The 27,897-nt window shown below is 56.7% G+C and overlaps 1 protein-coding gene across 2 annotated transcripts in view; it reads right to left on the bottom strand.

The window, feature by feature from the left end:
- Positions 1–6,600: 6,600 nt before the first annotated feature.
- Positions 6,601–27,897, bottom strand: part of MN1 (MN1 proto-oncogene, transcriptional regulator) — a 57,957-nt gene continuing 36,660 nt past the window's right edge. The window contains exon 2 of one of the 2 annotated variants that reach the window (XM_059713322.1): positions 6,601–11,341. In XM_059713322.1, coding sequence (XP_059569305.1) covers positions 11,274–11,341 — 68 coding nt within the window. In that variant the 3' untranslated portion in view covers positions 6,601–11,273. Of the gene's footprint in view, positions 11,342–22,105; position 27,897 lie in introns of those variants that run through there. The other variant, XM_059713321.1, reaches the window with a different exon arrangement.

The following is a 27,897-nucleotide window of genomic DNA, read 5'->3' as shown; positions in this document are numbered from 1 at the left end:
AATCACTAAATAACCTTGTAATATCCTGCTTTACGGATTGCTCTTCCCTCCCTTACAACACATGGCAAGGGCAGCCTGTAATCAGGTCTACTTTATGTAACTCGGCTGCTACGAGCGTGCAGGTTTCTGGCACGAAGTCCCTGGGTGCGTCGTGGAGCTGCAGCCCCGGAGAGGGGGGCTCAGCGCCGCGTGGCTGTGGGAGCGGGCTGCGTGCGGGGCGGTCGGGCACAAATCCTTCTCTCGACCCCTGCAGCTGGGTTTCCCGGGAGCGCCTCCTCGGCTCGGCTTTCACAACGTACCTGGCGACCGGCGGCTGTGGTCCCAAAGGCCGTGGCCCCGAGCGTGTCTATGGTTGCTTGCAGAGCACACGGGACCTGCTGGCCTGCAGTGCTCAGCTACCAACGTGGCCTTGGTCTTGTGGCATGTGCATCGATGTGGTCTGCCGTCTGGTGCTTCATGCCTGTCTCCACTCTGCTCTTCCCTGTGACGTGAGGGATGGGAGCAAGCAGCCGTCATTGGCAGGCGCTGTTCGCTGTGCTCGGGGCGCTCGAGCAGGGATGGCTCGGGACCTTGGTAAAACATGAGGACGTGGCTCCTCCGCTCCCAGCTGGACCACTGCTCTGTGTCGTGGTTTTGTGCGTGATGCACTCGGGAGAACAAAGCCCGAGAAGGATTCGGGAGCTGGGTAAGTCCACGCAGGAATCGCCCACGGGCACTCAGCTGCACCAACATCTGGATGGGCCCAGGCTGCCAGGAGGAGGTGTGTGGGGAGGGTAGGAGCAAGGTACCACGCTTGCTGCCATTCGCACGTGTCCAGTTCAGCCCCAGCATGGGGAAGGGGTTGCAGCCCCCACACACGCGGCTTCGAGCCCCTCGGGACGCTACGATCCTGCCATACCGCGACTCGTCCCCGCGGGCAGGAGCTTGCTGCAGGCGAAGACTTGGCGCCACGCGGCTGCAGAAACCGAACATATTTCCTGTGTTCTTGGGTGCGAAACAGCTCATCTGAAATGAGCCGTGCCCAAAAATCAGCTCTCTCCTGCAACAAGGAAGGCACCGAGCGGTTTGGGCCGGGCGGTAGGGAGCCCAGAGAGCATCTCGGTGATGATGAGGATGATTCGTTCTTGCCGCCTTCTGCCCACGCTGGCTGCGGGTGCGCTGGAAGTGCCGGGCTGCCGTGCAAACAGCCTGTCTCGCGGCATTTCTGGCCCAGCAAAGTCCTTCCCCATCAGGGCTGCGGACTGGGGGAGTCAGAGGAGGTGGAAAGGCACAGAGCCGAAGTCACCAAGGTCCACGCAGCTTGCCGTGAGCTCCCAGGAGGGAGAGAGTCCCTTTGTTTCCACCTCCCTGGCTCCGGAGCCCGAGAGAGGAGCATCTGGTGGCCTTCCCTCTGCCGCGGCTTTTTGGCATCCAACGTGTGGGCGGATATGTGTTGACAACTGCACGACTGCAGCTTGGAGCCAGGCCCCGAGAGGGGCTAGCGATCCACGGGAGCCCAGCCCGAGGAGAAAGAGATGAAGGCGACGGCTGGAAAGATGCCTGGAAGATTTCCTCTGTGCTGGCGCCGCCGGCGAGGGAGCGGCAACTTCACGGCTGCAAGAACATCAGCATCGCCGGGAGGGACATCTGCGCCGGGAGACGAAAGGCAGACTGGGGTGGCCTGGGACCGGAGTGGCGGCACCACCACGTTCCCACGGGCGAAGGCAGTCTGTGTGGCGCTACCGCTGGCAGGATCCCACCTCCCGGGCTCAGCCCCGCGAGCCACGTCCAAGCAGGACTGGGAGCAATGCAGGATGCACACCTGGCCACCCCTGCCCCTCCACTGCCCATCCTCCCCTCCCCGTGGCAGGGCACAGAGCCGTGGCCCCCGCGTGTCGGTGTTGCAGTGCGTGAGCCCATATATAACACGCCTCGTGCGCACTCTCCATATTAATAAATGGGGGAAGAAGGGGCCATAAATCTACGAACTGCCAATTTGCTCAGGACGAGCTCTTTTACTGGCCACGCACTAGCACCTTTTACAGGCCATTAATTACTTTCTCTAATAAAGTTTGACAAAATGATAACTTGCCCATGAAAAGTGTTGTAATAAATACATTTCCTTTAACTTTCAGCCGTTCTTGCATGTCTGGCTCATAAACCCCTGCCACGGTTCAGTAACCTATTGCCTGTCTATATGTATCAGTCAGGGAAGGCGCCCGGAAGAGCAGCACCCATGAACGCCGAGCAGGACGCCTGTGCTGGCGAGGGAGCCGGGAGTTCGCCCTCGCGGCGCAGCCTGGGAAGAGCCAGGGCAAGCCCGCGTGCACCGAGCACCGTGCGTGCTCCTCCTCTGCACGTTGCACCGGGTCTGGCCTGCTCCGTGCCCTCAGCTGGGAGCGCGCAGCCCGGCCCTGAGCCGGCCGCATTGCACAGTGGTCCGTCACACAGACAGAAGACCCACGAGCCCGCTGTCCCCGCGTGGTTTCTTCACTCTCCCTTACGGTGCTTGAGGCCTGGGCATGGCGAAAACCTCTTCTCTTTTGCATTGCCAGGGATGCAGTCAGGGACCAGCACGTGGCCCTGGTGGCGTAAGTCCAGGGCTAGGTTTTGCTGGCTGAGCCCACGCCATGCGTCCAGCTGTCCGCGCTGCACGTGGGAGATCACGCTCCCGGCAGGGCGAGAGCCAGGAGTCTCCGAGCAGGTGAGTCAGACGCCCGCGGCTCTGCCGTGCGCTGCTCCTGGCCTCCTCTCTCCCGTCTCTCCTCCACCGCATCTTCCCCGGCTGTTTCTGCTGCCGCTGGGGTGCTTTGCCGACTTGCGCCCCAGCCCTGAGCTCCTCTCCTGAGGTCTCCAAGTCAGCGCGGCAGCATTGACCATGCCACGCTCTGCCAGGCCGGCGGTGCCATGTGCCCACAGCATGCCCACGCTGTGCGCCGGCTGCACGCAGGCTCCCCCGGCGGCGCTGGCTGTCAGCGGCAGGATCCCTTCCCTGTTTAATTAGCTCAGCCACCGTGCTTTGCCCAATAAAATCATCGCCCCCTCGGCACAGCCGGGCCGGGGAAATTTATGATCATAATTCAGAGGCTGAATTACCACTGTCAGTACCTGTGCCATATGAATTACTCAGTCGTATTGAATGCAACTGTTGATTTTGCTGGGTTATATGAAGCGGGAACACTTGGAGCCAGTGAAATAATGAACGAGGGAGAGTTATAGTCACCAAAGACCCATGAGCTGCTCCTAGCGTCCTGTGCAGCCGGGCCCGCTGGGTGAGGGGCACGCGTGTGGTGCAGCAAGGCTGGGCCCTTGCTTTCCTCCTTGCCCCTGTGGCAGGAGCCGCCTGGCTCGGGGCTGCACCGTATCTGGGATTTCGTGTTAGCCCCCAGGGCTGAACCAGGCAGCAGCAAAGGCACACGCTTTGTGTAAAGTGCCTACGCGTGTGTCTGCACGCTGCCACGGGGCTCTCTATACCTGCACATGTCCCCTGTAAAATCTTCTTGTGTCCAAACCCGGCATCCTCCGCGGGCTGCTCCGCGCTGCGAGCCCTTCGAATACCCACTCTGCTTCTCTCCAGTTGCTTCCCCATCCGCTCCTGCAAGGAGGAAGTTGGCTGTTTGCAAAGCTTGTATTTTTAGTTCAGAATCTACATTTTTTTGCTCTGCCTTTGGCCTTTGTGTCTCCTTCTGCAGCTCTTCTTTTCAGCAGGAAGTTCCCATCGAAGCAAGCAGACTTCTTACCAGCACGCACTGCTGCAGCCCGGAGCCTGGCGCTCGGCTGATCGCTCGGATCCCGAGGACAGCAGGCCTAGACGCTTCACGTCCTTGCAGGGCACGATGCTGTCTGCTCGGTGGATGTGCGGAGCGAGAGGCAAAGAGCACGCCGGAGGCTTTCTCCCAAGGTTGCAGATGATGTTCCTGACAAAGTCCCACCTTATAGAGCTCAGCTAAGCCCCATCGGAGAGTCTCTAATCACAGAAAAACAGAGCCCATAAAAATTCACGTGCACGTTCTCGATCAAGTGCCTTTATCGGTTTAGATGGCCCTTTTTTGCCAAGATAATGTCAGAAACTCTCCACAAATCATCCCAATTTACACTCTCCTCCTCTTTAGTATGAAGCAGGCTCTGCCAGGCTGAGGGCTAATATATCACGTTATTTCTAGGAATCGGAGAGCTGCCTCCTGCCACGTGCTTTCTGCAGCACCTGTGTCTGCGGGTCACTCAGCTGCAGCCTCGCCCGGGGGCTGGCATGGCGCTCTGCCCTCCCGTGGCACTTCGGCCCAGATTAGCCCACGCCGTGCTGCGCTGCTTGCTGGACTGTCCTGGGTGCACCGCAGGCCCCTACTAATGTGGCACCGCTGCAAGGACTGGAGCATCAGGGGCTCGCGGAGCCCAGCAAGGAGCAGCTGACGGTGGCTTTGTCCGTGACTGCCCAGCCCTGCGGCCACGCTGCAGCGGGTCAGGCCCTGCAGCCCAGGCACAGGGCAGGGGGCAGCACGGGGACACACAGGCATGCCCCCACATCACACCTTGGCTCCGGGCAGCATCTGCACCAGGCCACAGGGCTCAAGAGGCGGCACTGGTGAGTGCTGGGCTCCTAGCCCCTGCCAGGCTCCAGGGCTGCTCCGTGGTTTGGGGAAAGCAGCAGAGCCGGTGGGGGCACGCGGGGCTCAGGGGAGGGCCCAGCGAGGCCGCTGCACCCCAGGTGCAATGCAGCAAGAGGCCGTGGCACTGGGCCAGGGTGTGAGCACTGGTGCAAAACACACCCCCGCCCCCCGGTCAGCAGTGACTAGTGAGAAGGGACACAGCACAAGTGTGTCCAGGTTGGGGGTTATGGTGCCCACCCTTCCCCCCCCCCACACACAGACTTGTGCTTTGAGCATTGGTTAGTGGGGTGTTAGGGCCCACGCTGCAACAGCCCCCATCCCAGCCCCCACCCCCCCAGAAAAAAAAATAGCCCTTTGGGAGCTTCTTATCGCAAGTGTGTCAGGTCCTGGAAGGGCCCAGGTCCCCTACACATAGCTATGTATCTGTACATACACACACACACACACACACACACACACACACACACGCATATATGTCCCTTATGTGTATATATGCATGTGTGTGTGTGTGTGTGTGTGTGTATGTATGTATACACAGATACACACACACACACACACATGTATATCCATGAGTGTGTATGTGTGTGTATATATATCTGAGCGCGGGTTTGTGCCTATTGCTCTGTGTGTGTGTGCGTATTATATATTACACATATATGTGTATACATTTATATATGTATACACGTACAGACACGTATTTTTATATACGTGTGTGCGTATGTATACATATATGTGTGTGTGTGTGTGTGTGTGTCTCTCTCTCTCTATGTGTGTATATGTATATATCTTTGTGCATGCATGTATATATTTGTGTGTGTGTGTGTGTGTGTGTGTCTGTGTGTGTATTGCTCTGTGTCATTTGTTTGTGTCTACGTGTGGATACTTGAACACCTCAAGGCCGGGGAGGCGAGGGATCCCTGGGCCCAAGGCCTGTCCTGGGTGGACCTTTGACCCTGACATCCCCGTCGGGGTCAGCAGCCCCTGCATGGCACGCCCTGGGGGTGCGTTCTGGGCTGGGGGACGTGCACGGGCTCCACGCTGCTTGCTGAGCCCTCTCCCTGCCGGGCACGGCTGGTGGGACGGTGGGCCACGGTGCAGCTCTCAGGGCTGCACAGGACGAGCCCCGAGGCACAGGCTGCCCTGCCCTGCCCGGCTCACGGCTCAGCCCACGGTGCTGGGGAGACCTGTCCCAACCGCCCAGGCTCCCCCCGTGCAGGGCAGGGCAGGCTGCGTCCATCCTCCACCTGCCCCGTGGCTGGGGACCCTGCAGCTGGGGCACGGGGGCGGCGGGGTAGAGATGGGGGCACTGTTTGCAGGGGCAGCCTGTGCAGGGGCACGATGCCGTCCTGCCCTTGTGCAGCTCCAACAGGAAACCAGCCCTGCACCGGCCAACATCTCCGGCCGTGCGGCGCCGTTAATCACGTCGGGGCCGGGATCAGAGCCCTGCCGGTGTTGCGTGGCTGCAAACAATGGCCTTGGCGGAGCCTGAGACAGCGCGAGGCGGCCCTGGGAAAGACGGGCTCGTTTCCCCTGCCCTTCCCCCAGAATTGCAGGGAGCGGAGAGCGGGCAATCGATGTCACCGCAAGCCCCGTCTGCTGGAATCGATGCAAGCTTAAATTCTGGTGTCATCACTTTATTTATTACCCCGCAAGTCCCAATCCCACCGCTGCCAGACAGAGAGGTGTGTGCAAGCACGTGCATGTATATCTGTACGTGTGCCCACGCGCCCCCTCCCGCTGCCCTGCGTGTGAAAATAAATCAGCGTCTCCGGGCTCTGCTCTCCCGGGCTGCAGGCACCGCGGTCCCCGTGCTCCGCGCGATCGATCAGCCGACGCTGTCGTCGAGACGGCGAATGCAGCAGGCCTTGCACCCGCGTCGCCGCCAGGGCCGTGCCTGGAGCCGTGTTTCAGAGGCAGGGATGCCCCCCCTTGTCCTTGCCCCCAGCTTTTTTCATACCCTCATTAAACAAAGTGACACGCGTTGTTTGAAATCGAACGTACACCAGCAAGCTAATTCCCAGCAGATGTGGAATGTATGTCTAATTCATAAAAACCCAGGTAAGGAAATAGCCCGTAGTTCACACAAGACAGTTCGAAGTGAGTTATGGCAGCCCGGCCCGGGAGGCTGCTGCGGACACGGAAACCTTTACAAGGGCCCTTGACGGATGGCTCCTCTCCCAGGCTGACGTCCTCGGACCTCGGAGGACGAGCGACATGACCTCCCCCATGTTCACAACATACCCACGCGGCTGTGCTCGGGCTCCGCGCTGGCTCCGGCCCCTCTCCATCTGTCCGCCTGATAACCTCGGGGATTATGAGCAGTGTGAAACCCGAGAGCGGGAGAAGGCCTTCTGGAGATATCCAGTTGCTCGCAAGGACCATCAGCAACTCAAAAATTGTTCGCAGCCAGTATCATAAGAATAGCTCGGGTTGTTTCCATGCAGGTTTTCAATCTGTTACCCAGCCACTGCTCAAGCTCCTCGGGTTCAGACGCACCGTGGCTATTAGCTCACCAGCGTCCTCGCCTCGAATTGGGATTGCTTCAGGTTACTCCATCCCCGCTCTCTCTCTCTCTCTCTCTCTCTCTCTCTCTATAGATATATAAAGTGACAGCTGTCCCGTTGGCCATCTTCGTGTGATCAATAAAGGCAAAAACGCGCTCAAAAGCAAAGCCACAAATTAAGTCATTCAGGATTCTTAACCAATGCCATTAAGTAAATCCCAAACACTGTTAATTATGCTTCCTATCACCAATGTACAAAGAGCCCCTATTGATCTGAGCCCTGCTCTGCCAATTACTGGGCCAGGACCAGCATGAGAAACAAGGGGGAGCTTTCCCGGCGGTAACAAGCAGCCGGCTCCCGGGCTTTCTGCTCGCAGCTCCGACGACCGGCTCGCGGGCCCGGGCGCAGCTGAAAGAGGAGAGGGCCGAGCAACGAGGCGGGTCCAGCCGGGAAGATAACTTCAAATAAAGTTACTGCATTTTTTTGTCCTAGCCGGCCCTTTTATGTCGGTCCTGTTAGCCACAACCTGCGTTCCCGCGCAGACGCGGCCCAGTTGCTGAAACCCAGCTAAGCATGCAGGTCTCTCGTCTCACTTTCGCACAGTAAACCCCTGCCATAAGTCTCTCGGTAAGAAAGTCTGCATGTTGCCATTTTTTATTTGGGCAATGAAGCAGAGGTCTGAGGAGCGATATATTTTTTTAAGCTGTGGTTATAGCTGGGAATTAATGATCTTCCCACAAGCACCGCGCTAACCTGAGTCAAGAGAGGCATTTCCCATTATCTTATGGAGAAAAATACCAGGGAAAACAGGCAGGTTTACAAGCCGCCGCACAGGCAGGCAGTTGGGGAATAGCAAGGAAACACGCTCTAATTAGCTGTTCAGGAAAGTGTGAAACTTTAATTTAAAACTCGGTGGGCAAAAAACTCCCCCCCTCCCCTCCCAGCAGGACAGGGCCTGGCTCTCCCTGCGTGGGGGAGCGCCCGGCTGTGCCGACCGGACCGGACCGGACCGGACCGGACCGGACCGGACCGGTGGAGAGCTCACAACCACCGAGGCAAGGCCGCCGGGGTTTGGAGAAGACACGCCTGGCCTGTGCCGGCTGCTGGAGGAAAGGGCGTCCCTTGTTCTGCTTCCTTTCCAAGAGCTGCTTTCAGAGCCAAGGAGAAGGTGACCCAGCCCTGTGCTGCCTCCTCTGAAGTACTCGGGAGACACGAGACCTGGAAAAGCGTGGCTGTGCAAGCCCCCAGGGTGCAAAGCAAGCCTACCCCTTGCCCCCTGCCCCTCCACAGCCCTCTGGTCCCTCGGGTTTCCGCTTCCTTGCCGAACGCCAGGCACAGGCACGCAGCGCCGATGGCACGAGGAGCAAAGCAAGATGTGCTGCATTGGTACCAGCCTTAATTCCTCCTCTTCCAAATGCTTCAGACAACTCCCTACCGCGGCTCCAGCGAGCAAACACACATGTGTGAATGGTAGTTTGTCTTTTGGAGTGTTTGCTCGTCAAGCTGTTATTTCTTCCCACTGAAGAAGCTCTGGGTGGGCAGGGTGCCAAGAATAATTAGACCAAAGGATGCTGCAATCCCATTAAAAAGAGCTCATCCTTTTTTGTCTCGTTGAGATCTCCCAGCCGCACCTACCCGGGGCCTGGGGCTGGGCTCAGCCATCCTCAGGCAGACGGCACGTACGGGGTTTCGCCTGGACTGGGAAGGTTGCATCGCACCCCGTTCAGCTTGGAAAATGGGGGTGTCCGTGTACAGGCAAAAGCCGCTCCACGGGAAAGCAAAAGCGGGCAAAAATGCAGCACAAAGCCCAGGAGCGGCTTCTGCCACCGTGACCCAGACAGCTGCACTGGGCATTACTGCACAGCGCGCTTCACAAGGTCACTGTTTGCTTGCAGTTCCCTTTGCTGTTACAGCCCTGAGCCCTGGGCACAGGCACCAAGTGTGCAAAAGTAATAGAAAATGCTCCCTTCCCACCGAAACCCCCTCCAGCAGACGGAAAGGCGTCCCGCCGAGAGGAGCATTAATACCAGCACGCATGGCATGGGTACGGCTGGCCAAAAACAAAGGGGGAGCCTGGCCCTCGCTCGCCGGCACGTGCACCTGCACCTGCCTTCCAATCCTTGCACCCGGGTGGGTCTCCCCTGCCTTCTTGTCTGAGGGTCTTTCCATTCCCTGGCTAACGCCTGCTAATCCCCCAGCCCCGCAGCACAGGAGCATCCTTATGAGCAGCACAACGAGGGAGTTTGGGGACAGGGCCAGGCTGCGGTAGCCAAGCGCAGCGCTGTGGGAAGGGTCCCGGGGCTGTGCAGCCGGACCGCCAGGCCCCTGCAAGTTCCTGCCCACGGACGGCTCCGACGCCAGTCCTGAGGTTTCCTCTCCCTCCTCCCGGAGCGGAAACCCGCAGCTGGGCTCTGGGAAGGAGAGCTCCCCGTGCGCGGCGAGGAGCAGAGGGGAGGCAGGTCACCGGCACGGTGAATGCAGGTGTCTCTGCACCAGGAACAGGATGCTGGGTCCGGTTATGGAAACCGCCCTGGGAGCCGGGGCCTAGCTCACCCCTTCCAGCGGAGCCGCCCAGGAGCTCCCTTCACGCGTGTCCTCGAAGGCCAGGCGCCCGTCCCGTGCATGCCAAGAAGCCGGGAAGGTGAGCTGACCGCGAGAGGCCATCTGGAAGGACACAGGGTCGGAGCCCCACAGACTGCTTGCTTTCCCTGCGGTTTTCCTGGGAGGACGAGACATTAACTATCCCCGTGCACTTGGAGGAAGGTTTTGTTAAAGGAAATGAGAGGCAGAGCTGTTTGTCACCGAGCAGACTCCTCTCCTCTCCTCTCCTCTGCACTCGGCCCGGGGGAGTTTCCAAAACTAAATAAGTATTTTTCCTGATGCACCTGAATCTTCCTCCAAGCAAAGGGTCTGCCACATCCGCCTGATGAAGATTAGTCTCCAGCACCGTTCAGCCCGAGCAGGCACCGGGAGAGGGGAACGCGCAGACTCTTCAAGTCAAGAGTTTTCTCTTAAAGAATAAAGACGCGGATGAAAGCCTCGACAGTGCCAGCTTCGACAATGTGTTCCTAATTAGGAGAAGGAAACTCCAGGGACTTATTTATATATCAGCTTTTAACCTGGATACTATCCAGTTTGGTTGTGGTGAGAACTATATTATAAGTAACTTAGCATCTATAAATAATTTCTCTATCCCCCGAACGCTTACTCCAGGAGCAAATGGAAAGAGCCCAGAAGGCAGCGAGACTCCGCGTCTTTGCGTCGCGTGGCCGAGATGCAATGCCGGGGCCACGTCTCTCGCTGGCCACCCCTGTCGAGCCCGAGGGTCTGGCTCACAGCTAAATGGCTCGGTGATCTGGTCAGGAAGGAGTCCTAAGCGCTGGGGGGACCTAAAGTGATCTACCCCCTGCTCATTGCCCTTCACCGTGCCTGGTTTGGAGATGCCAGGATACCCGCTCCCCTGCGCATCGTGGCCTGAGGGCTGCAACAAGACTACTTGGTTCACCCGGCTGCCACCACGACATTCAAAGACCCTTTAGACCAGCGCCACGAGAGCAGTGGGGCCGGCCTCAATCCACCGCAGACATCGCCATGGCAGAAATGTCTTTCTGGTCCAGGTGAGAGCAAGCAAGCATTGACCTTCGGCTGGAGGGAACAGCCCAGCCTGGCTGCGGTCCCTTCTGGAAATCCTTCCCCGCTCCCGGGTAAGGGTATCTGCCCCAGCAGGTCCTGTAAGCCTCACTTAAAGACAGACAGGGCAAACAGATGGACGGACAGGTCGCCGGCTTCAAAGAGTCAGGCAGGTAGCCGTAGCTTCCCCTTTGCGGACACCGAAGCTGTGCTGGTTCGCGTGGTTTCCGAGTGCTTCTCCCCCACCGAGATCCGCCAACGGGCGCTGCTCCCAGCCCTGGTACCCGCGGGAGAACCCGCTCCGCTCGCCATTTCCCCAGCATGAAAACACCTTCCAGAGCCTTGCAACCATGTCAGCGCACGTACCCGCAAGGCACGACGAGTGCCGCAGCCGCCATCCCACGCATCCCGTCGAGGCACCGATCCCTACCAGGAGAGACAAGCCCGGCGGCTCTTGCACCTGGCTGGGGCAGGGACCTCGTGCACGACTACCCCCGGCACGCTCTCCTCTGGGCCGCACAACATGGGCTCTGAGGGCAGGAGATGGTTTCCTCTACGCAGGCATAAGGCCACGTGCAAGGACGTCAGCTCCGGGAGCAGGGAACCACGGCACTCGCAGGGCTGTGGGGAAAAGAGAGAGAAGGACGGTTAACGAGACGAGCATAAAAGGTGACATAAAAGAGCTGGGAGAAGGGCGGTAATTCAGCCTGCAAGGAGTCTGCAATGCCCCTCGCCGGGCAGAGGAGAGCGCTGGATACAGGCGGGTCTGTTTGCGCCAGCCTTGAGCTGTCAGCTCCTCCGCGCGCCGCAGCACTGCACGCACTGAATCGGGCCCGCTTGCTCCGGGCTGCAGAGCTGGTGCTGTGACATTACCAGCGACTCCTCTGGCCTTACGCCAGCTCAGGCTATGCAACAAGTTCACCTTTAGTCCATACAGGTCGGACCAGGAAGGGACAAGGACGGCTTTGCAGGATAGCAGGCCCAGCAAGAGCTGTGAGGCCGCCGCATGCAAAGATGGGCGTTGAGCAGACAGCTATACTTCCAGAGCTGCTCCTATAATTAGCACCATACCTGCTATTAAGATAATAAGCAGAGCACGTAGCCCATTGGGAGTGCACGGGCTCCTCCAGCCTTGTTGATTAATGTCCCATTAAGTGCAATAAACAATACAATTACTCAACTCTCACCGACCAAACTCGGAGAAAAAAAAGCCATGCCCACAATTAATAACAGTAATTTAATAGCTGCCATTATGTACTCCTGCAGCCCAGGCACACCTGAGCGACAGGCCTGAGCTCTGCGCTGGGGCACCAGGCATGTGCTAGCACACGCATGTGCAAACAGGTTATCTTCACAGCCCAGTCAAACAGCACTTTAAAGCCCAGGGGAGCCTGACACCGCCGCGGCACGGGCCGAGGGGACACACGTGCACAGGACACCGTCTTCAGTCTCTGCAATGAGGACAGAACGGGGCACGACACCGAACGCGACACGGAGGTCTGCACTGCCCCCCACCTTGGCAGGGACGTGCCTGGGACGCGAGTGGCAAATGCAAATCCCCTGTGACCAGCTCAGTGCCGGCGGAGCAGGGGACACCGAGCATGAGTGCAGGGCCGTATCCCCGCTCCCCGGGCCGGGCAGAGCAGAGCCCAAGGTGTTGGTCCTGCAGCCCCCACAGCTCGACGCTGCACGGCAGCGGCAGGGCATCACGCAGCAAGCGAGATCGCGCAGCAAGACCCATCAATCGCAGCCGCTCAATAACCTGCAGTCCCAGCGAGCCGAGCCGAAACGAACTGCACGGGGACAGCCCAGAACCGCCCCGAGCCGGTGGCAGCACAGAGTTTCCACAAGCGTAGCAAACACGGGTGCAAAGACCCTTCCCCTCACACCCGGGCAGGGGACGTGGAGAAGTGGCAACGTCCACCCAGGTGCTGGTGAAGGAGGGGAGGATTTGGAGCAGTCATCAGACTCGCTCGCTGCAGAGCTGACCAGGCCTGGGCACTGCTTTTGCACCCTGCAGCGTGCCACCCTCCTGCCCGGCACGTGCCATTGCCGTGGTGCAGCCCAAGCCCAGCGCCCGGCTGCTGGGCATGGCTGGGGCCGAGTACGCGAGGACTTAAGCTTCCCCCCCGGAGACGAAGCAAAGCTGTCGGTGCGCGCACATTGTGCAGCTCTCGTCCCGGGCTGCCACCCTCCCGGGCCAAAACCCTCTGCTGCATATTTCTGAAATTATTTGTCAGAAAAGAATGTCAGCGACGGAGAAAACGAGTTGCAGATGTAACCTTTCCAGGCATCAAGGAGCGCGCGAGCCGTGGGGAAACGGAGCGGAGCTTGCCAGCGACCGCGCCACATGTGGTGGGTGCCGGAGCCGGGGCCAGCACCATGCACGTGCAGTCCTACCAGATCCAGATGCCAGGGCCCAAGTCAGCCCCGTCCTCCTCCAGCAGCGCCCCCCATCACAGCTGGCTACCTCCACCTGGTCACCAGCACGGCTCTGCGTTCAGGCCTCTTCCTCCAGCCGAGGGACTGACCGCAGCCCCCCGAGCCCTGCCTTCGCTGGGGCGAGGAACCCAGCACGGCACGGCAACGATCCCATCCCCACAGGGCGCGCACATCTGCAAAGCAAAGGATTGTATCTGCTCCTCCTTATCCCAGCGGCCCCATTCCCGCTGAGACGCCCCGCGAGACGAGCAAATATCCGACGTGGGGGCTGCCCCGGTCCTCCTGCAATAAATACCACCTCCGTACGCGAGGAGAGGCACATGCGGCAGGAATGTAACGAGCTTTAATACAATGGGCTCAAATTGCCCAAGAATGTTTGTGCATCAGTGTGAAATGCGAAATGCGGGCGGCGGGGGGGCGGTAGCTGTCAAAGGGCAGCGTCGGGGGGCTGGAGGAGCAGACAGTGGGAAGCTGGACTGCATTTGACACGCATCAGCCGGTCAAAGACAAACAACCTTCAAAGCGCTGCACGCCTGGCCGGCCCCTGCCGCAGATGGTGCAACCGGGAACCGTGCACCGAAGCTGTGCAAGGCGCTGGATCGGGCTCTGGGCCTGGTCTCCCAGCCACAGTCATTGCACGAGAGACGTTTCTTCACAGCTCACATGAAGACAAAACGCCTTCGTGGTGCCGTCCCCATTTCTAGGGGACCGGACCTGGGTACTGCTCCGCGGCGGGAGCATCCCCGAGCGGGAAGCAAGGTGAGCCCGGCTGGGGATGAGCAGCGAGCGCGGCCCAGTGAGGTCGCCCGGCTGCCTGCAGCTGCTGCCCCAGCGAGGAGGCCAATTATCCCCCGTTAATGACTTTTCAAGAACAGCCCATTCAAGAGAGGGAAAAACAACAAGAGGAGAAAGCCGGGCCAGGCCACCAGGCTTTCGCCCCGTCCCGGGGAGCGTGGTCTGGCCGACAGGACAAAGCACGGGGCAGCGCGGGCCACGACGCCTGCCCCAGCACCGACCGCGGCCGCCCTCTGCGCCGCTCGGCTCGCTCCCCGAGGGCCGGCTGGTCGGGGGCCCGGCTGCGCGGCCCCCTCCGCCTATTGATCGGGCGCGTCACAATCCTGCTGGCGAGCGTCTCAGCGAGCTGAATGTCAATTGTTTTTTCTGGGAAAAAAAAAAGGGAAAAAAAAGAGCCTTTTGCCGTCAGCTTAATCCCACACCCTCCACCTCTGAAAGGGCCTTTCTCTCGCCCCCCTGCTGCCAGCCCGGCCTCCGCACCTGGGGCCCGGCTGGCCGGCCGGCGCCTGCAGCAAGGGGCCGTGCACCCAGCACGAACGCGGCCGCGGGGAATAGACGGTGCTAGCCGCGACACGCCGGAGGAAACGCCGCAGAGGGGGGCAGGGGAGAGAGGCACATGCCTGGCTGAGCCTCGTGCGTGGAGCTGTGCAGCTCCTGATCGCCACGGCCCCGGCTGTCCCCTCGCCTCGCAGCCCCTCGCAGAACAGATGGATTTGCTGTGGGAAGTTGCTGTGACTAGTCCCTGCAGTCAAATGTGTCAGCTCCTCCGAGCCACACTTGCAAAATACCAAACCTGACACCACTCCACCTTTTGTCGGGGGAGCAGGTCGGCCCTGGAAGGGGACGGGGAAAGCACCGCGGCCTGGGAGGACAGCGCCAGCACGCCGCGATTCCCCCGTTACAAAGGGGGCTGCATGGGGTCTCGTGATCTGACCCTGCAGGGATTGCCGTCACCTGCAAGAGGAGCAGATCAAGTTTCCAGGGCAAATGCAGCCCGGAGGTTGTTCACACGAAGGAGCTATGGAGGGCCCAAATGCACCGAGGGCACCTCACCGAGCGCAGGAGGGTCCTAGCACGCAGAGCATCGTCGTAGCTCATCAGTACCCGCCAGACCTGCCGCACGGACCGGTCCCTACACCGCCACCTCCACGGCTAGCGGTGGGTGGCTGCAGCCTCTCCGAACCAGCTGCCAGAGGACACGGAACGGGGGGTTATAAAGTCACACGTAGCACAGCCCAGCACGTGGAGCGTGCAGCTTCGTTCGCAGGACCGCGCGGGTAGGACACAGGTCTGCCCCACGACACCAGGCTTCGGCTCCAGCTGTGCAAGCGCTGTGCGCGGGGCAACCTCGCGCAGCTGGAGGGGACGTGGGGAGCACAGAGGGATTAGCGGCAGGCAGGAGCAATGCAGGGATGCGCGCTACCAGGATCCCAGTTCCACTTCTAGTTCACGTGCCCATTAGGCCACTTAATTAGCCCTGAAAGAGCCGCCAAAGACTTTGCAACTCTCGGAGCAAAGCCAAGCAGGAGCTGCGTGCCTGCCACGAGGTGGGCTCAGCGTCGCGGGAAGGGCAGGAGTAGCGAGCGGCAGCCTTTCATCGCGGACGGACACAACGTGCCAGATCGGCAGAGCCCTCTCCCAGGAGCGGGAGTGCCATCTCCTAGGAGTGCGCGAGACGTTACCGGTAAGCCCGGCCACCTGCACCCAGGACAGACGAACCCAGGCTGGGACAAAGGCTGCAAGGACGATCAGGGGAGTGCGGCGCCCGTCTCGCAGGAGAAGACGGCGGGCTTGGAGAGGGCGGGAGCGCTAGAAATGCACCCGGATGTCTATGGTGGGGGGAGCTGGGGGAGCTAAAGGACACCGCGGGCACCAGAACAAAGGGCCAGAGACTGGCCACGAAGCAGTTTAGGCCAGAAATGGGAAGCAGGCCTCCAGGAGCGAGGTTCGGGAACGGCTCCCAGCTGCGGTCGCGCAGGCAAGCTGAGCTAGCCTTCAGGTGACGTGGAGGAGCTTGGGGACACGAGGCCCCATGCTCGCGGGGACAGCAGGGCGCTGGATTGGGCGACTTCAGGGGCCCTCCTGGGCCCAGGCGCACACGTAACACCCATGCACGCACACACCCAGCGTGCACACCTGCTGCCTCCCACCTGGGAGGGAGGTGGCGACCCAGAGCCAGGGCTGCCCACCGCTGCCCCGCGCCCCGGCGGAGCGCTGGCCCCGGTGCAGACCTTCCCGGCGAGCCGCCCGACGGCGGAGCCGAGCATGTCCGGCCATACTTTCGAGACTTCTGTTTACTTGACAATCGTATGTTTTCTGCCCTGGCCCTTACTGTATTCAGAAACAGTTACTTAGCTTCAATAAGCCCCTTGTTCGAGCCTTTCCCCTTTTGTAATCTCATCAAACTAACCAAAAGGAGTTTGTTCTGAAATAGAGAGTCCCATTTTGTAACCTGGCTTCCTAGATGAGATCTCTCCAAGCGCACTCGGCCCCCTCGGCCACAAAAGGGCTCTGCTTGTCCTAGTGAACTAACAAAACAGGGCAGTGTGTTTGGGTTAGCCAGCAGGGGGTTAATGAAAAGCCCAACCCTGGGGACTCCCCACCTTATCTGCAATCATGAATTTATTGAAGAATGTGTTAATGTGCTGGATTTTATTCATCAGGGGTCAGGGCTTTTCAAATTCTTCCCCCGCCGGCTCCCCCTCTTCCCAGCCCTCCCCAGCAAACTCACAATGCTGTTTAAACAAAGGGCTCCCAACACAAAGAGCAAATTTACACAGTAAAGTTTTCTTGCAAGCCCAGAGCAGAGTCTGGAAGAATTCCAGCTTTAGAAAGAGAAAAGGGGGGTGGGAAGGGGGCATTTTGCAGAGGATAAAAGGAAATTGAGAAAAGTTCCCACCTCCTGAACAGCACAGTCCCTGCCAGTTAACCCCAAGGTACTGAAAACGCCAAGGACTTTTCACCAGAACATGGGTCCCTCTGTCAACAGAGCTCGCCTTCAGGGACCTGGGCCGGGGCTCGTGCAGGAAGAAAGCGCGCACCGAGTTTGTTTAATTGCTAAACTTGGGGTCACGTTTAAACAAATGCCTGTCTACCGGATACCAACATGTTCCTCTTGGGAAAGTATTTGCAAACACTGTCTAAGCCTCACAACAGCCTTCATATCCCAGCTTTGTAGCTGGGGAAGAGGGCACTCGTGGGCTGAGCGAGGGACCGCAGGCCACGAGGTGTGGACGTAGCGTGGGCGCTGGGGCTCCGGTGACGTGGCCGTGCGAGGCCAGCGGACAGGCCCCACCTCTGCTCTTTGGAAAAGGACGTCTCCTGCGAGTTCCTGGCACGCCAGCCCAACGTGAACGTGACAGCGACCGCGCAGGAGAAGGGTGCCTCATTCAACCCATGCCCAGACGGTCTTGCTTGGACATGCCACGGGAAATGTGAATGTGGCGGTGAGGCCTCTCGGAGTGTGGAAAAGCTCACCGTTGGTGCTAGATGTGCCAGGCAAAGCACCGATGAAAGAGGCTGCAGGGACCAGGGCAGCGCTAGATGATCCCACCGGGACCTTCTTCATCTCAGCAGCTCGCCCGGCTGCCCCATCCTCCAGGCACAGGCGACTCCGGATAGCCCCGGCCCCGGCCCCGGCAGCGCTGCGTGACTCACCTGCGCCAACAGCTTGTGCACACATTGCAAACAAAATATACATTAGTCATCGAGCCGCCACTGCTGCCATCTGGGCCCACGCGCTACGTCCTCCCAGCAGGTAGGCGACCGCCTGCCTTCGAGCGTGGAGCTTGCAGGATTTGGGACACCTGGATTGCAATCAGAAGACAAGAGCACGATCATTATGCCAGCCTGTAACGAGGCTCTGGCAGAGCAGCGATCCAACGTGCCCTTCTCTGAACGCTCTGCTCTTTGGCTTGCTGGTGACATGGACATCCCGTGTCTCGCTCCTGCTAATGTCCGTGCGCGGATATGCACAACGGCACCCAGAAACCGGGCCAAACCAACCCGCTCAGGGCTGGACACGACCGGGAAGCACAACACGGTGGCTCTGTGACCAAAGGATCAAGGGTTTCTGGTCTGCTTCGGCCACGCATGCACGTTTCAAAGCTCCCAGAGAGCTAGCAGCGATGCTCCTCCAACAGCCGCTTTCCAACAGGATGCGGAGGTCTTTGGCCACAATAGCACCCTCCAAAAAGAAACACGTGGGCCCGAGAGCCACGAACAGGGTTGTGCACGCGGCCAGGCAGGCACTTGTTCTGCAAGCTTTGTACGGCCTCCAGTGAGTGCGGAAGGGGCTGGCATTGAACCCACCAGCGGTGCGGCTGGACCCCGGGGTGCCGAGAGCACAATACATATTTAGAGAGTCTCTCTCCCGTGATGAGCATGCCAAAGCCTTGTGCAGAAAGTAATTCAAAGGACATAATTAAATCAGTTAAACGGCTTGGGAGAACAGGTCTGTCTACAGCCAGATTTCAAACCTCGGCAGAGGCTCAAAATACAGAGCGCCACGTCCAGGAGGACGGGACTGACAAAAGCTCCAGGCAAGCTTTTGCCTTTCCTTAAATACGGATTATGGGCTATTCACTAAACTCCAGTACAAACTGGGGGCCGGGACCCAGTGACCACAAAGCACAAAGCAGGACAGCAAGGCAAACATCGAGAGGCAGCTAAACACCACCAGCACCGGGGGAAACGGGGAAGCCATCAAAAGCCTTATGTAAACCCAGCACAATGGCTCCAGAGCCAGAGAGCCGGTCGACTTATCTCCCGGCCGCTCCTGTGCCCGGGATGAGCGCCGGCCCCAGCTCCTCGGCCCCGCAGACAGGAGGAAGGTGATCGCCGCTGACCATTACAAGGCAGAGGAGCAGCTGCTGCCAGTTCTGGTTGGCACCAAGGAAGGGGTCTTTGCACACAAGCCACGCTCGCTGTCACGAGGCAGCCCGCAGACGGGCGTGCTAGAGGCGGCGCACGAATCCGGGTATTACTTACCGCAAAACAAACAGCTTACACGCACATTTGCTAGGGGAAAAAAAAAAGAGGAAGATGATAAATTTAACAGGCTGGGAAACCGCACAGAGCCCCTGGCACCCTAAAGCACCTCTCCTGGCAGAAAGGAGATTGCATTTGTTGCCTAGCCAGACATGCTCTGCTCTCCAAGGGCGGCGTGGAGACGCAGGAGATGGAGCTGTATAAATGTCAGCGGTCTCCAGATGAGGTCCACGGCCCCTGCGGACAGAAGTCGTGTTGGGGGGGGAAGCAAGAGGCCCCATCTAGGAGAAAATGCACACGACAGCTGGAAGGACAAAGGCCAAGGGAGCCCGGGTTGAGAGCGAGAGCAGAGTCTCTCCAAGATCCACAGGGCTGGCAAGGTAGGAATGGACTTAGCTGCCAAGACGGGGCGAGGGAAGCCAGAAATCCCCCGCTCCAAAGAGCTTGCTCTGGTCCTGGCATTGCCACAGCATCGTGGCCAAGCCCCGAAGAGCAAACAGCTGGAACAAGGCAGCGAGCAGCGAGGAGAAACGGGCTGCCAGGACGAGCGCAGCCGAGTGCTTCTGCACCGGTAGGACACGCCACGCCACGCCGCGTGCACCACATCCAGGGAGGACTAAGGGTAGGACGAAGGCACGAAGTGCAACAGCCATGCTGAATTGCTGCGGATGGCCCAGGCATTTGCTGCAATGGATTCAGGAAAAGTATGTTTAGCAGCATCTGATTTTAGGAAGCTGCTGTTCTTCCTCAGATGAAGAGCTGGAAATGCGTGTCAAGTGGGTCTCGGTCTGATCCGAAAGCACAACCTTAGGAGCCCTTAGGACCCCCGTGCGTGCCATCTGGCATTACGGGCCTTTAGATGCAGTCTGAAAACTGGGCTGTCCCCTCGGTGAGAAGAGCATTGCCCCGCTGTGATCCGTCCTGTATACAGGAGAAACGCTGGAGACCCCGCGGGAGCCCCTGGGGGTGGGATCCGGGTCCTCAGAGGGCTCTCCGACCGTGCGAGCGGGACGAAACCACCCCTCCAATCTGGTTCTGCCGGGAAAAAGTAGGTTGCCTGGAAAGATGTGCTTCACCTTCTGTTACTTCCCCCCGGGGAAAGAATTCATCGCTCCCACCAATTTTCCCCAGATTTCTTTTAGTCACAACAAACCTGACATGTAAAATGGCAATAACGGATGAAAAAAATCCGTAAATATTCACGTTGAGTGTGTACTTTGTGTCACCAGCTGCACATTTTCCCTGGACTTCCAGTCTTGCACTTCCCCTGCCTGGCAAGGAGTGAGCGAGCAGTTGTGGTGAATATTAATATTCACAGCTCACAAAGTTGCAAAAATAAGAAGTGACAATTTGTTTTTTGCAAAGAACAGAGTTAGAAGTATAACCGCCAAGTTTAGCAGCAGGCCGTATTGGACGGATAGTAAGGCCTTTATAGCTAAGCTTAACAAAGTCCCCTCTCTGCTGATCGCTGTAGCAAGCCAGCTTATTCACGGGGGTGGAGAGGATGTCACATCTTTGGACATGAAGTACGGTCATAAGCCACATACTGTTCACAAGACCTTAAAATGAAGAAAAATCTCATCCCTCCACTAGCCTGGAGTCGGTCTTAAATCATACTTTTTGGAGGGCTTTCCTTTTTCCTTCTCCCTATGCTACTTGAGCTTCCAACTGGAAGCGGATTTAAAGGTTACCAGAGAGGTAGCGATGACAAATAAAGCGGGGTTTCCAAGGGCTGCGCACACACTGGCAGGTTCGTTACACGTGGCCGTCTCGTGCGAGTTATGAGTTACCTAACGAAGCACGGGCTAGGACGCAGCCGGAGCTCGCACCCCATCTCCGAACCGGACCGGCAGCGGTTCTTGCGCTCGAGCTTGCTCCGGGCGACTTCCAAAGAGAGATCATCAGCTTGGGCACGCTCCTCTTTTTCCAGGAGCAGGTTGTCCCCACCACCAAAAAGCTGAGGTTTGGTTGGGTTTTGCTCGGTTTTTCTGCGTGAGGAAATCCCGCATATCCAGTTGCCTGTTTTGCTGGAGGGCTCGTTGGAAGACTAACAAAGTGTAACAGAGCTTGAATCTTGAGCAAACGAGACAGGAAAGGCTTTTTAAACACGCCGGCTGGAGCTCATCTGTTTATCATTTTTGCTCCCACCAACCTAGCTACAATTTTCAGCAACTGGACGCAGCGCTGTTGGATGGGGTAGCGGGCCCGTGCCCCCAGCGAAGCCATTCTCTAGGAAGGATGCGGCAGCCCAACCCCTACCTCCCACCCAGGACTGGCAACGCTCCTGCTCCCGCTCTCGACCTTGCGGGGGACCCCTGGCCAAACCAGGGGACGTGAGGCTCCATTAACCCGATGGGACTGATCAGTGATGCTGCACTGTCTTGCGTGCAGCGTGCTAGGGGATATAATACGCGCCCTGCTTTTGAAAGGCAGATTTCCCTGCAGTAAGTAGGGAGCAGAGCCTGCTCCTCGCAAATCCAGTGCAGATTGTACTCTTGCTTTCACCCAACAGAAACTCACTGCATTTCTCTTATACAACGTGCACTGCAATTTTTGGGGACGGGGGAAGTGCGTGTTGTATGCAAGAAAATACCGTAAGCAAGCAGCTTTCCCATGGATTTAGCAGCCTCACAAATGCTAGCAGGAGAAAGAATTAGGCTACAAATGTCTTTCTAAGAACAAATCTGAAATTGAGCCCAACCTTTGCTACAAGTCTATATGACTTAGGTTACAAATCAAAGGCTTTTAAAGAAGCTTAGAAGGACACTGGGTGCAAAAGGTTTGGATAGAGGGCTGTCTTGAGAGCAGGCATTGCACGGCTTTCTTGCTGGACAATAAGACTGAGTCGCTTCGATCTGGGATAGAAGGAAAGTCACGGCGCACCTTCTGCAGAGCAGCCGGGCTTGCTAGGGCGGACGTCACCTCCGGGCCAGGAGGAGCGTAAGGCCTTGGAGGTACCCCCGATCCCGACGCCGCAGGCGGGCCAGCTTCACCTCGAGAGAGCAGACCTGGAGAGGATCCTGGCTCCATCAAAATCCGTGCCCAAATTCCCACCGCCCCCGGGATTTCACCCGCGCTGCATCGTCTCCCCACTCCCACAAACCTTGGCACATAACCCATTAAAATAACGTAAAAGCATGGCATGAAGTATCCAATAGCCACCATTAACATCATATTTATTGTTATTTAGTTGCTCAGTAAAACATATACAGATATATACAATATGCATGAATACAGAAGACTGCACTTTACATATTTAAAAAAAAAAAAGAAAGAAAAATAACACTCAAGTTCATGAGCTATTGTCACAGTCTTCCAACCAAGCATTTAAGAAATGAATTTAACAAGAGTCAAAAAAAATAAAAGATTACAGGATTGCCTAACACACAGCAGAGTCAAGTTTTCATATTTTACATGTGCAATAACATTTTTCAGAAGAGTTTGCTATGCAGTACGGATTACCAGTGTTTTGATTTTTTCTTTTCCATGAACCAAATTTAGTACAAAGAAATAACATCCTTTTGCTTAAGGCTGTTTTAAAGCTGTAATATTCTTGGGTAGTGAATAGTGATAAAGTTATAACTGCCGGAATTCACAGCCTGCAGTTTCATCAGTCAGGATCTATGAGCGGATGGACTCAAACCAACAATTTTAATAGAGAAATTCTAAGACAAAATTAGACTATTTCTTCCATTAGCCTTAAGCAATAAAGGAGAAACAATTCTATAAAAATGGATTATGCTCTCATACACCATCCATTGAACAGCTGTGAATCTAGAATTCAAGAAAACGGTACACTGCAGCTTTAAAAAAAAAATACGAATCCTGTTTTTTTGTTTTTGCTTTTTTTTTCTTTCGCTTTTTTTTGTTTTTTGTTTTTTTTTCAATATTAGAGCAAACGTGACTTCCTCCAGAGCATTTAGGAGACCTGTGGTCATATTACACTGCACTTCTTTGAGGAGTTTGTGAACATGTAGCTATCGCGTTGTGCCCGAAAGCTTTGGAACCAATTTCCTGCTGCGGAAAAGTCGGCTACCCTTCGGATGACCACCTCGACATATGGCATCAGAGCAAGTCCACTCAATGAAGTAGATGGCATACTGTCCATGTATTTCTTCTTCACCCAACACACCACGTGAATCTTGAAAGCCTTACACATTGGCCGAAATTCAGCATCGTTATATAAAAATGAGTCGAAGCCTTGTGTCGCTGATGCTCTGACAACTACACGTACTAGCAGAAAAACACGTCCCCAGGTTACGTCCTCGTTGGGTTCAAGTCCCAAAGAGCATTTAATAAATAAGGCCTATTCATTCGTTTTTGGCAAAGAGATTACTCATCACTCCTCATAACTTAAACACAATAGATATTTTACTTCATTGGCTACTACATTTAAACTTAATCAGCGTGACGTTTCTTTTACCGCATACCAAAAACATCAGCCAGCACTGTCGGGAAGAACTGACCCTCGTATGGCAGGAGCTCAGAGATGCGCCGTCTAGACTAGCGCCCAGACTAAGCCCGTGTAAAACGTGGACATGCGAGGCGAGGCGGCAGGGATGCGGCAGCACAAATATTGCGCAGATTTATTTGAAGCTGTTGCTTGCCACGTAGGGCAAAGCCCGTGCACCTGGTCAGCGCACTTCCACCGCAAAACTCCTGGCTTGCTCAGCGAACGGTGTTGCTGAATTCCTGCAAACAGGCAGCTGAGCTTCAACGTCTGGGGGGCTTTGGACAGCGACTTTCGCAGCATTTCTAGCTCGCATCCTTCTCATACGTATCATGCATGTCGAAAGCCGCCCTGAAGGGATGACCCAAGGTTTGGGCACCGAGCTAGGAGTCAGGAGATCCCTGCTGAGACCCGACCGGATGTTACATTTGTCCTGGCGCGACACAGAAGTGGCTGTTTGATCCCCTGTTGCTGTGGCAGATTCGCCCTTTTTTCCTCCGGACAAGGTCTTTTAACACCCAGCACGTTCCCATTTGCTGCAGGAAGCTTGGATCTAGCCCGCGACAAATGTAACACCTGGAAGGGGCCTCGCTGTCTCAGCTCTGCCATGTGTCTGCTTTACGCCCATCTCCAGGCTCGCTTCCCTCCTAGCACCTCAGCTTCCCCGACGGGTAAGCAGGAGCAGCGATATTTGGCTCTGACACGGCATCCTACAAGCCAATCCTACACAAAAAGCCACTCTTTTTTCCAGAAATGAAATCATTTGATTTCTAACCATACCATACAGTGCTTGGCTGATATTTTCTATATGTTTAAAAAAGAAAAGAAGAGAAAAATCAGTGCATTTCATATCAAATCAACAGAGAACATGGGCAAGAAAAACGTACTGCAGGTGACAAACGCTCGACAGCGAACACGTAGCCTTTGCACGCGGCCTTGGTGCCAAACACACCAGGGCCAGCCGCAAAGCTAGGACGATCCGGTCGGCCACTGGACGTGCCCCGTCGCACCAGGGTTTTGGCAAGAAGGAAGGGCACCCACAGCCACCCTTCTGCTCAGGTGAGAGCGAACTGCTCCAGCTGGTGAGACCAGAATAAAACTAGCCGTGGGCTTAGGCAGAGCCTCATCACCTCGCAAACTGGTAGGGGCAATACATGGTCTGGTGGCAGCATCTCATTTCCACCCTGCTCCTCCCCAAAGTGCCCTCTCCTCGTGTACTGACCCAACAGCACCGCCAGCTCCGGGATGGATGTCCAGCAGGGGAGAGCGGTCAGAGCTGCCTTGGCTCCACCGCCTGCACCAGCCGAGACCTACCCCGCGGCCTCCAGATACCCGGGGCCTCCAGCACCTCGCTTCCCATGGAAATCCACTTTTGGGGAGCTCCCTCCTGAGCAAAACCAGTGCAAGAAAGGGAAGAAGCAGGCCCCACGTGCATGGAAAGCATCGCCCTGGGGTGGAAGCACTGGCTTGCACCGACTAAGCTGGGAAAGGGAGGAGGAGGAGAGCAACTGCGTCCCTCAGTCAGGCCAGGGCAGGAATTTCTCTGCAGGCTATTTGCAGCGCTGACCGATAACCCTGGCACAGGGCACGTCTCCGATACGAGGGCACTGGGAAACCTTGCTCCCTGGGCTGGCACGCCGAGGAGGGGGCAGGCATGCTGCGGGCAGGTCCGGGAACGCCAGAAGGACGCCGACTGCAGCCCGGTTTTCACTCCTGAGAGCCGCGATGCGATACCGGAGGGCTGTGCACATGGCTAGCGGGGCTCGCTCCAGGGTGGGGGTAGCCTCGCACGTGAAACATGGAAGCTGCACCATAACCGCACGTGCCCGGCACCCAGCTCAGCTCACCATGGTCCCAATTCAGCTAGGTACTTACCACCCCGGCTAAGCCGAGGCTTGCATTTCATCGCAGTTTAATGGAAGCGAAGCACACGCTGAAGCGATCTGCTGAACAGAGATGGGATTACAACCATCCTTAAAACCTCTGCTGAGTTGAGACATGAGGAACTGGGCCGGGCTGCCTGGGGATGGGGGACACTGGCCGAGGTGGGGGGCTGCTCAGCTACTGCTCTGTCTGGGGGTATTCTGCGCCAGACTCACACCTATAGCAGAGGCAGAGAGGATCGAGACCCAAGCCTAGAGAAAGACGCAAGTGACTGTCTCTCTCTCTTCCACTCCACGGTCAGGAATTGTCAAAGGGGCCAAAAACGCAGAGTCCAAGAGCAACCCAGCGCCAGGACAAGATATAAACAAGCCCCATTCAAACCTTCGCAAGAGTTACCCAAAGGCAAATCACTGATACAACAGGCAAAATGATCCCGTGTAAAGCCAAGGAGAGCTTGTGAAACACCAAGGAGCAGAGGAGGAAGGGAAGGTGACAACAACCCCAGCCCACCTTCAGGGCTTGGGAGGGTTTTGAAAGCGCATCTGGCTGCAAGCAAGACTTTTGGGTCTCTGTTTCACGGCAAGTTTTCTGAGCAGAACCCCCTTGCCACTGCTGTCAGCAAAGACGTCTGCTTAAAATCCAACTGATAAATCCAAGCTGCTTTCCAAGTCCAGCTCTCCGGAGGGTACACGGAGAGTCCGGGGGAACCGGCACACGACTCTGGAGGTCTTTATTGGAGCCCTTCATTTCAGGGCGAGACTAACCCTCCGGGACTGCTGCGAAACGCGAGGGAGCGGAGGAAACGGAGCTGGTCTGGGGAGGGTGGGGCTGGCCTCTCGCATTGTAAACCGAGGCTACACAAATAATAGGCAGCGTTACATAAAACCACAGAAGTGTCAGATCACCGAGGCATTTTTGTTCAGAGCTGGTTTGCTTCCAGCTTTCTGCCCAGATGTGCATTATCTGTGAAGGGCAGGAAAGAATGGTTTTCCTTTTATTGTAAGCATCTAATAATACCGTGCTTCCAACACGCGATAAAGGTGACGAGAAGGATCAAGGGGTCTACCTGGCTCCACCCTCCCCGGACAGACTAGAGGGCACTACCCTCGGGCACACAGGAGCACCCGATCTGGAGAAGGATTGCAATAGGGGTGCTGCCACCGACAGATGAAACCCCCCCACGATCCCGCTTTGGTGCCCCTCCTGCCAACGTCCAACCTTGCACTTGCACGGTTATGGCTAGTGCACGCGCCGCTGCATCCGAAGTGGCACATCCAGGAACGGCACCAAAGCCACCACCGTGCTCAGGACGGCGGCAGCCCGACCACCTCGCCGGAAGCACACGCAGGATCGGGGCTTCGCTTCGGTGCTGGCTCCCGCCCACGCCGGGAGCAGGCAGGACCAGGCAGAGGACGTCGCAGCTCTCTCACAACCACGTCACCACCGAGTTGCTCCAGAGGAGAAAGGCCATGCCGAAGGCAGCCTGGCGACACATTTTCCTCGACCCCCTGCTTTACAGGGGAGAAGATAAGGGGACATTGCAACTCGCCTTCTTCTGCCAGCAACTTCAGCCAGAGACGGGCGCCCCTCATCCTCCCCAAGCAGAGGGGAGGCAGTAACCAATTCCACCGGGACCCGAGTTGTGGGCAGAAAAGGGAAGTCAATTTTCTTTTTCTTTTTTTTTTAAGGAAAAAAACCAACAACTGAAAACTGCCTGTTAGACCGGCTTTGACAAGCCATCTTCTGCCTGAGCGCAGTCCCCTCGTTCCGAACACAACGCTAGATCTGGGCAAATGCACTGAATAGCTGTTTCCACCTAAGAGAGAGAGAGATGAAGGCTGAATGTACTCTTGATAACAAAAATAATTCTCTCAGGAAAGACAAAATCACAGGCTGAATACTTAATCGAGCATTAATTGTTTGGTTTGCATGTGACTGACGAAAACTTGGTGTCAATATATAATATTATGATGACAATTTCACTTCAACCGGCATTTATTCCTGAACTGCTATTCTTCAGGATTTCCATTTTAATAAGCACTGAACAAAGCAAAAAGAGAGAAAGAAAAGAGGAAAAGAAGAAAAAAAGAAGAAGGAGAAGTAGTATCTTTGTCTTATTATGACATACATGACTTGGACATACGTTGAGATGAAAAAGGAAAAGGCCTCATCTATAAAGGTATGCCAAGATTACAGAATAATGGGGGGAAATGATCTAGCAGGAAAATCTTAAGCAAAAGTGTGCTAACTGCAGAAGGGTTAACACTGGTAACATACTGTGGCAGAAGATTAAAAAAAAAATTTGAGGTTTACTTTAAATTAACCCTTTCCAGTCCATATGCCACTAAGCAGGTACCAACCTAGAAAAATAGTCCACCTAGCAGTAGCGGCCCTTTAAAATTAAAAAGAGGGAAAAAATAATCTCTTTTGTTCAAGTCAGGGCAGCCACAAATGTCCCGAATCTGTTGGAGATGTCCGAGTGCAGGGATCTCCACGTCGGCACCGCAGTCCGCCCCTTCGCGTCGCCCATGTCATCCGTGCAGTGGACGGAGAGGCATTGCAAGTGGCTGCCCGTCTGCGCCGTGGCTGAGGTCTTGTTCTGGGGAAGGTCGTGGGC

Source organism: Alligator mississippiensis, chromosome 10, assembly GCF_030867095.1.
Source record: "Alligator mississippiensis isolate rAllMis1 chromosome 10, rAllMis1, whole genome shotgun sequence".
NCBI classification, from domain to species: Eukaryota; Metazoa; Chordata; order Crocodylia; family Alligatoridae; genus Alligator; species Alligator mississippiensis.
The sequence above is the reverse complement of the archived record's forward strand: the minus strand, read 5'-3'. Positions and strand labels throughout refer to the sequence as shown.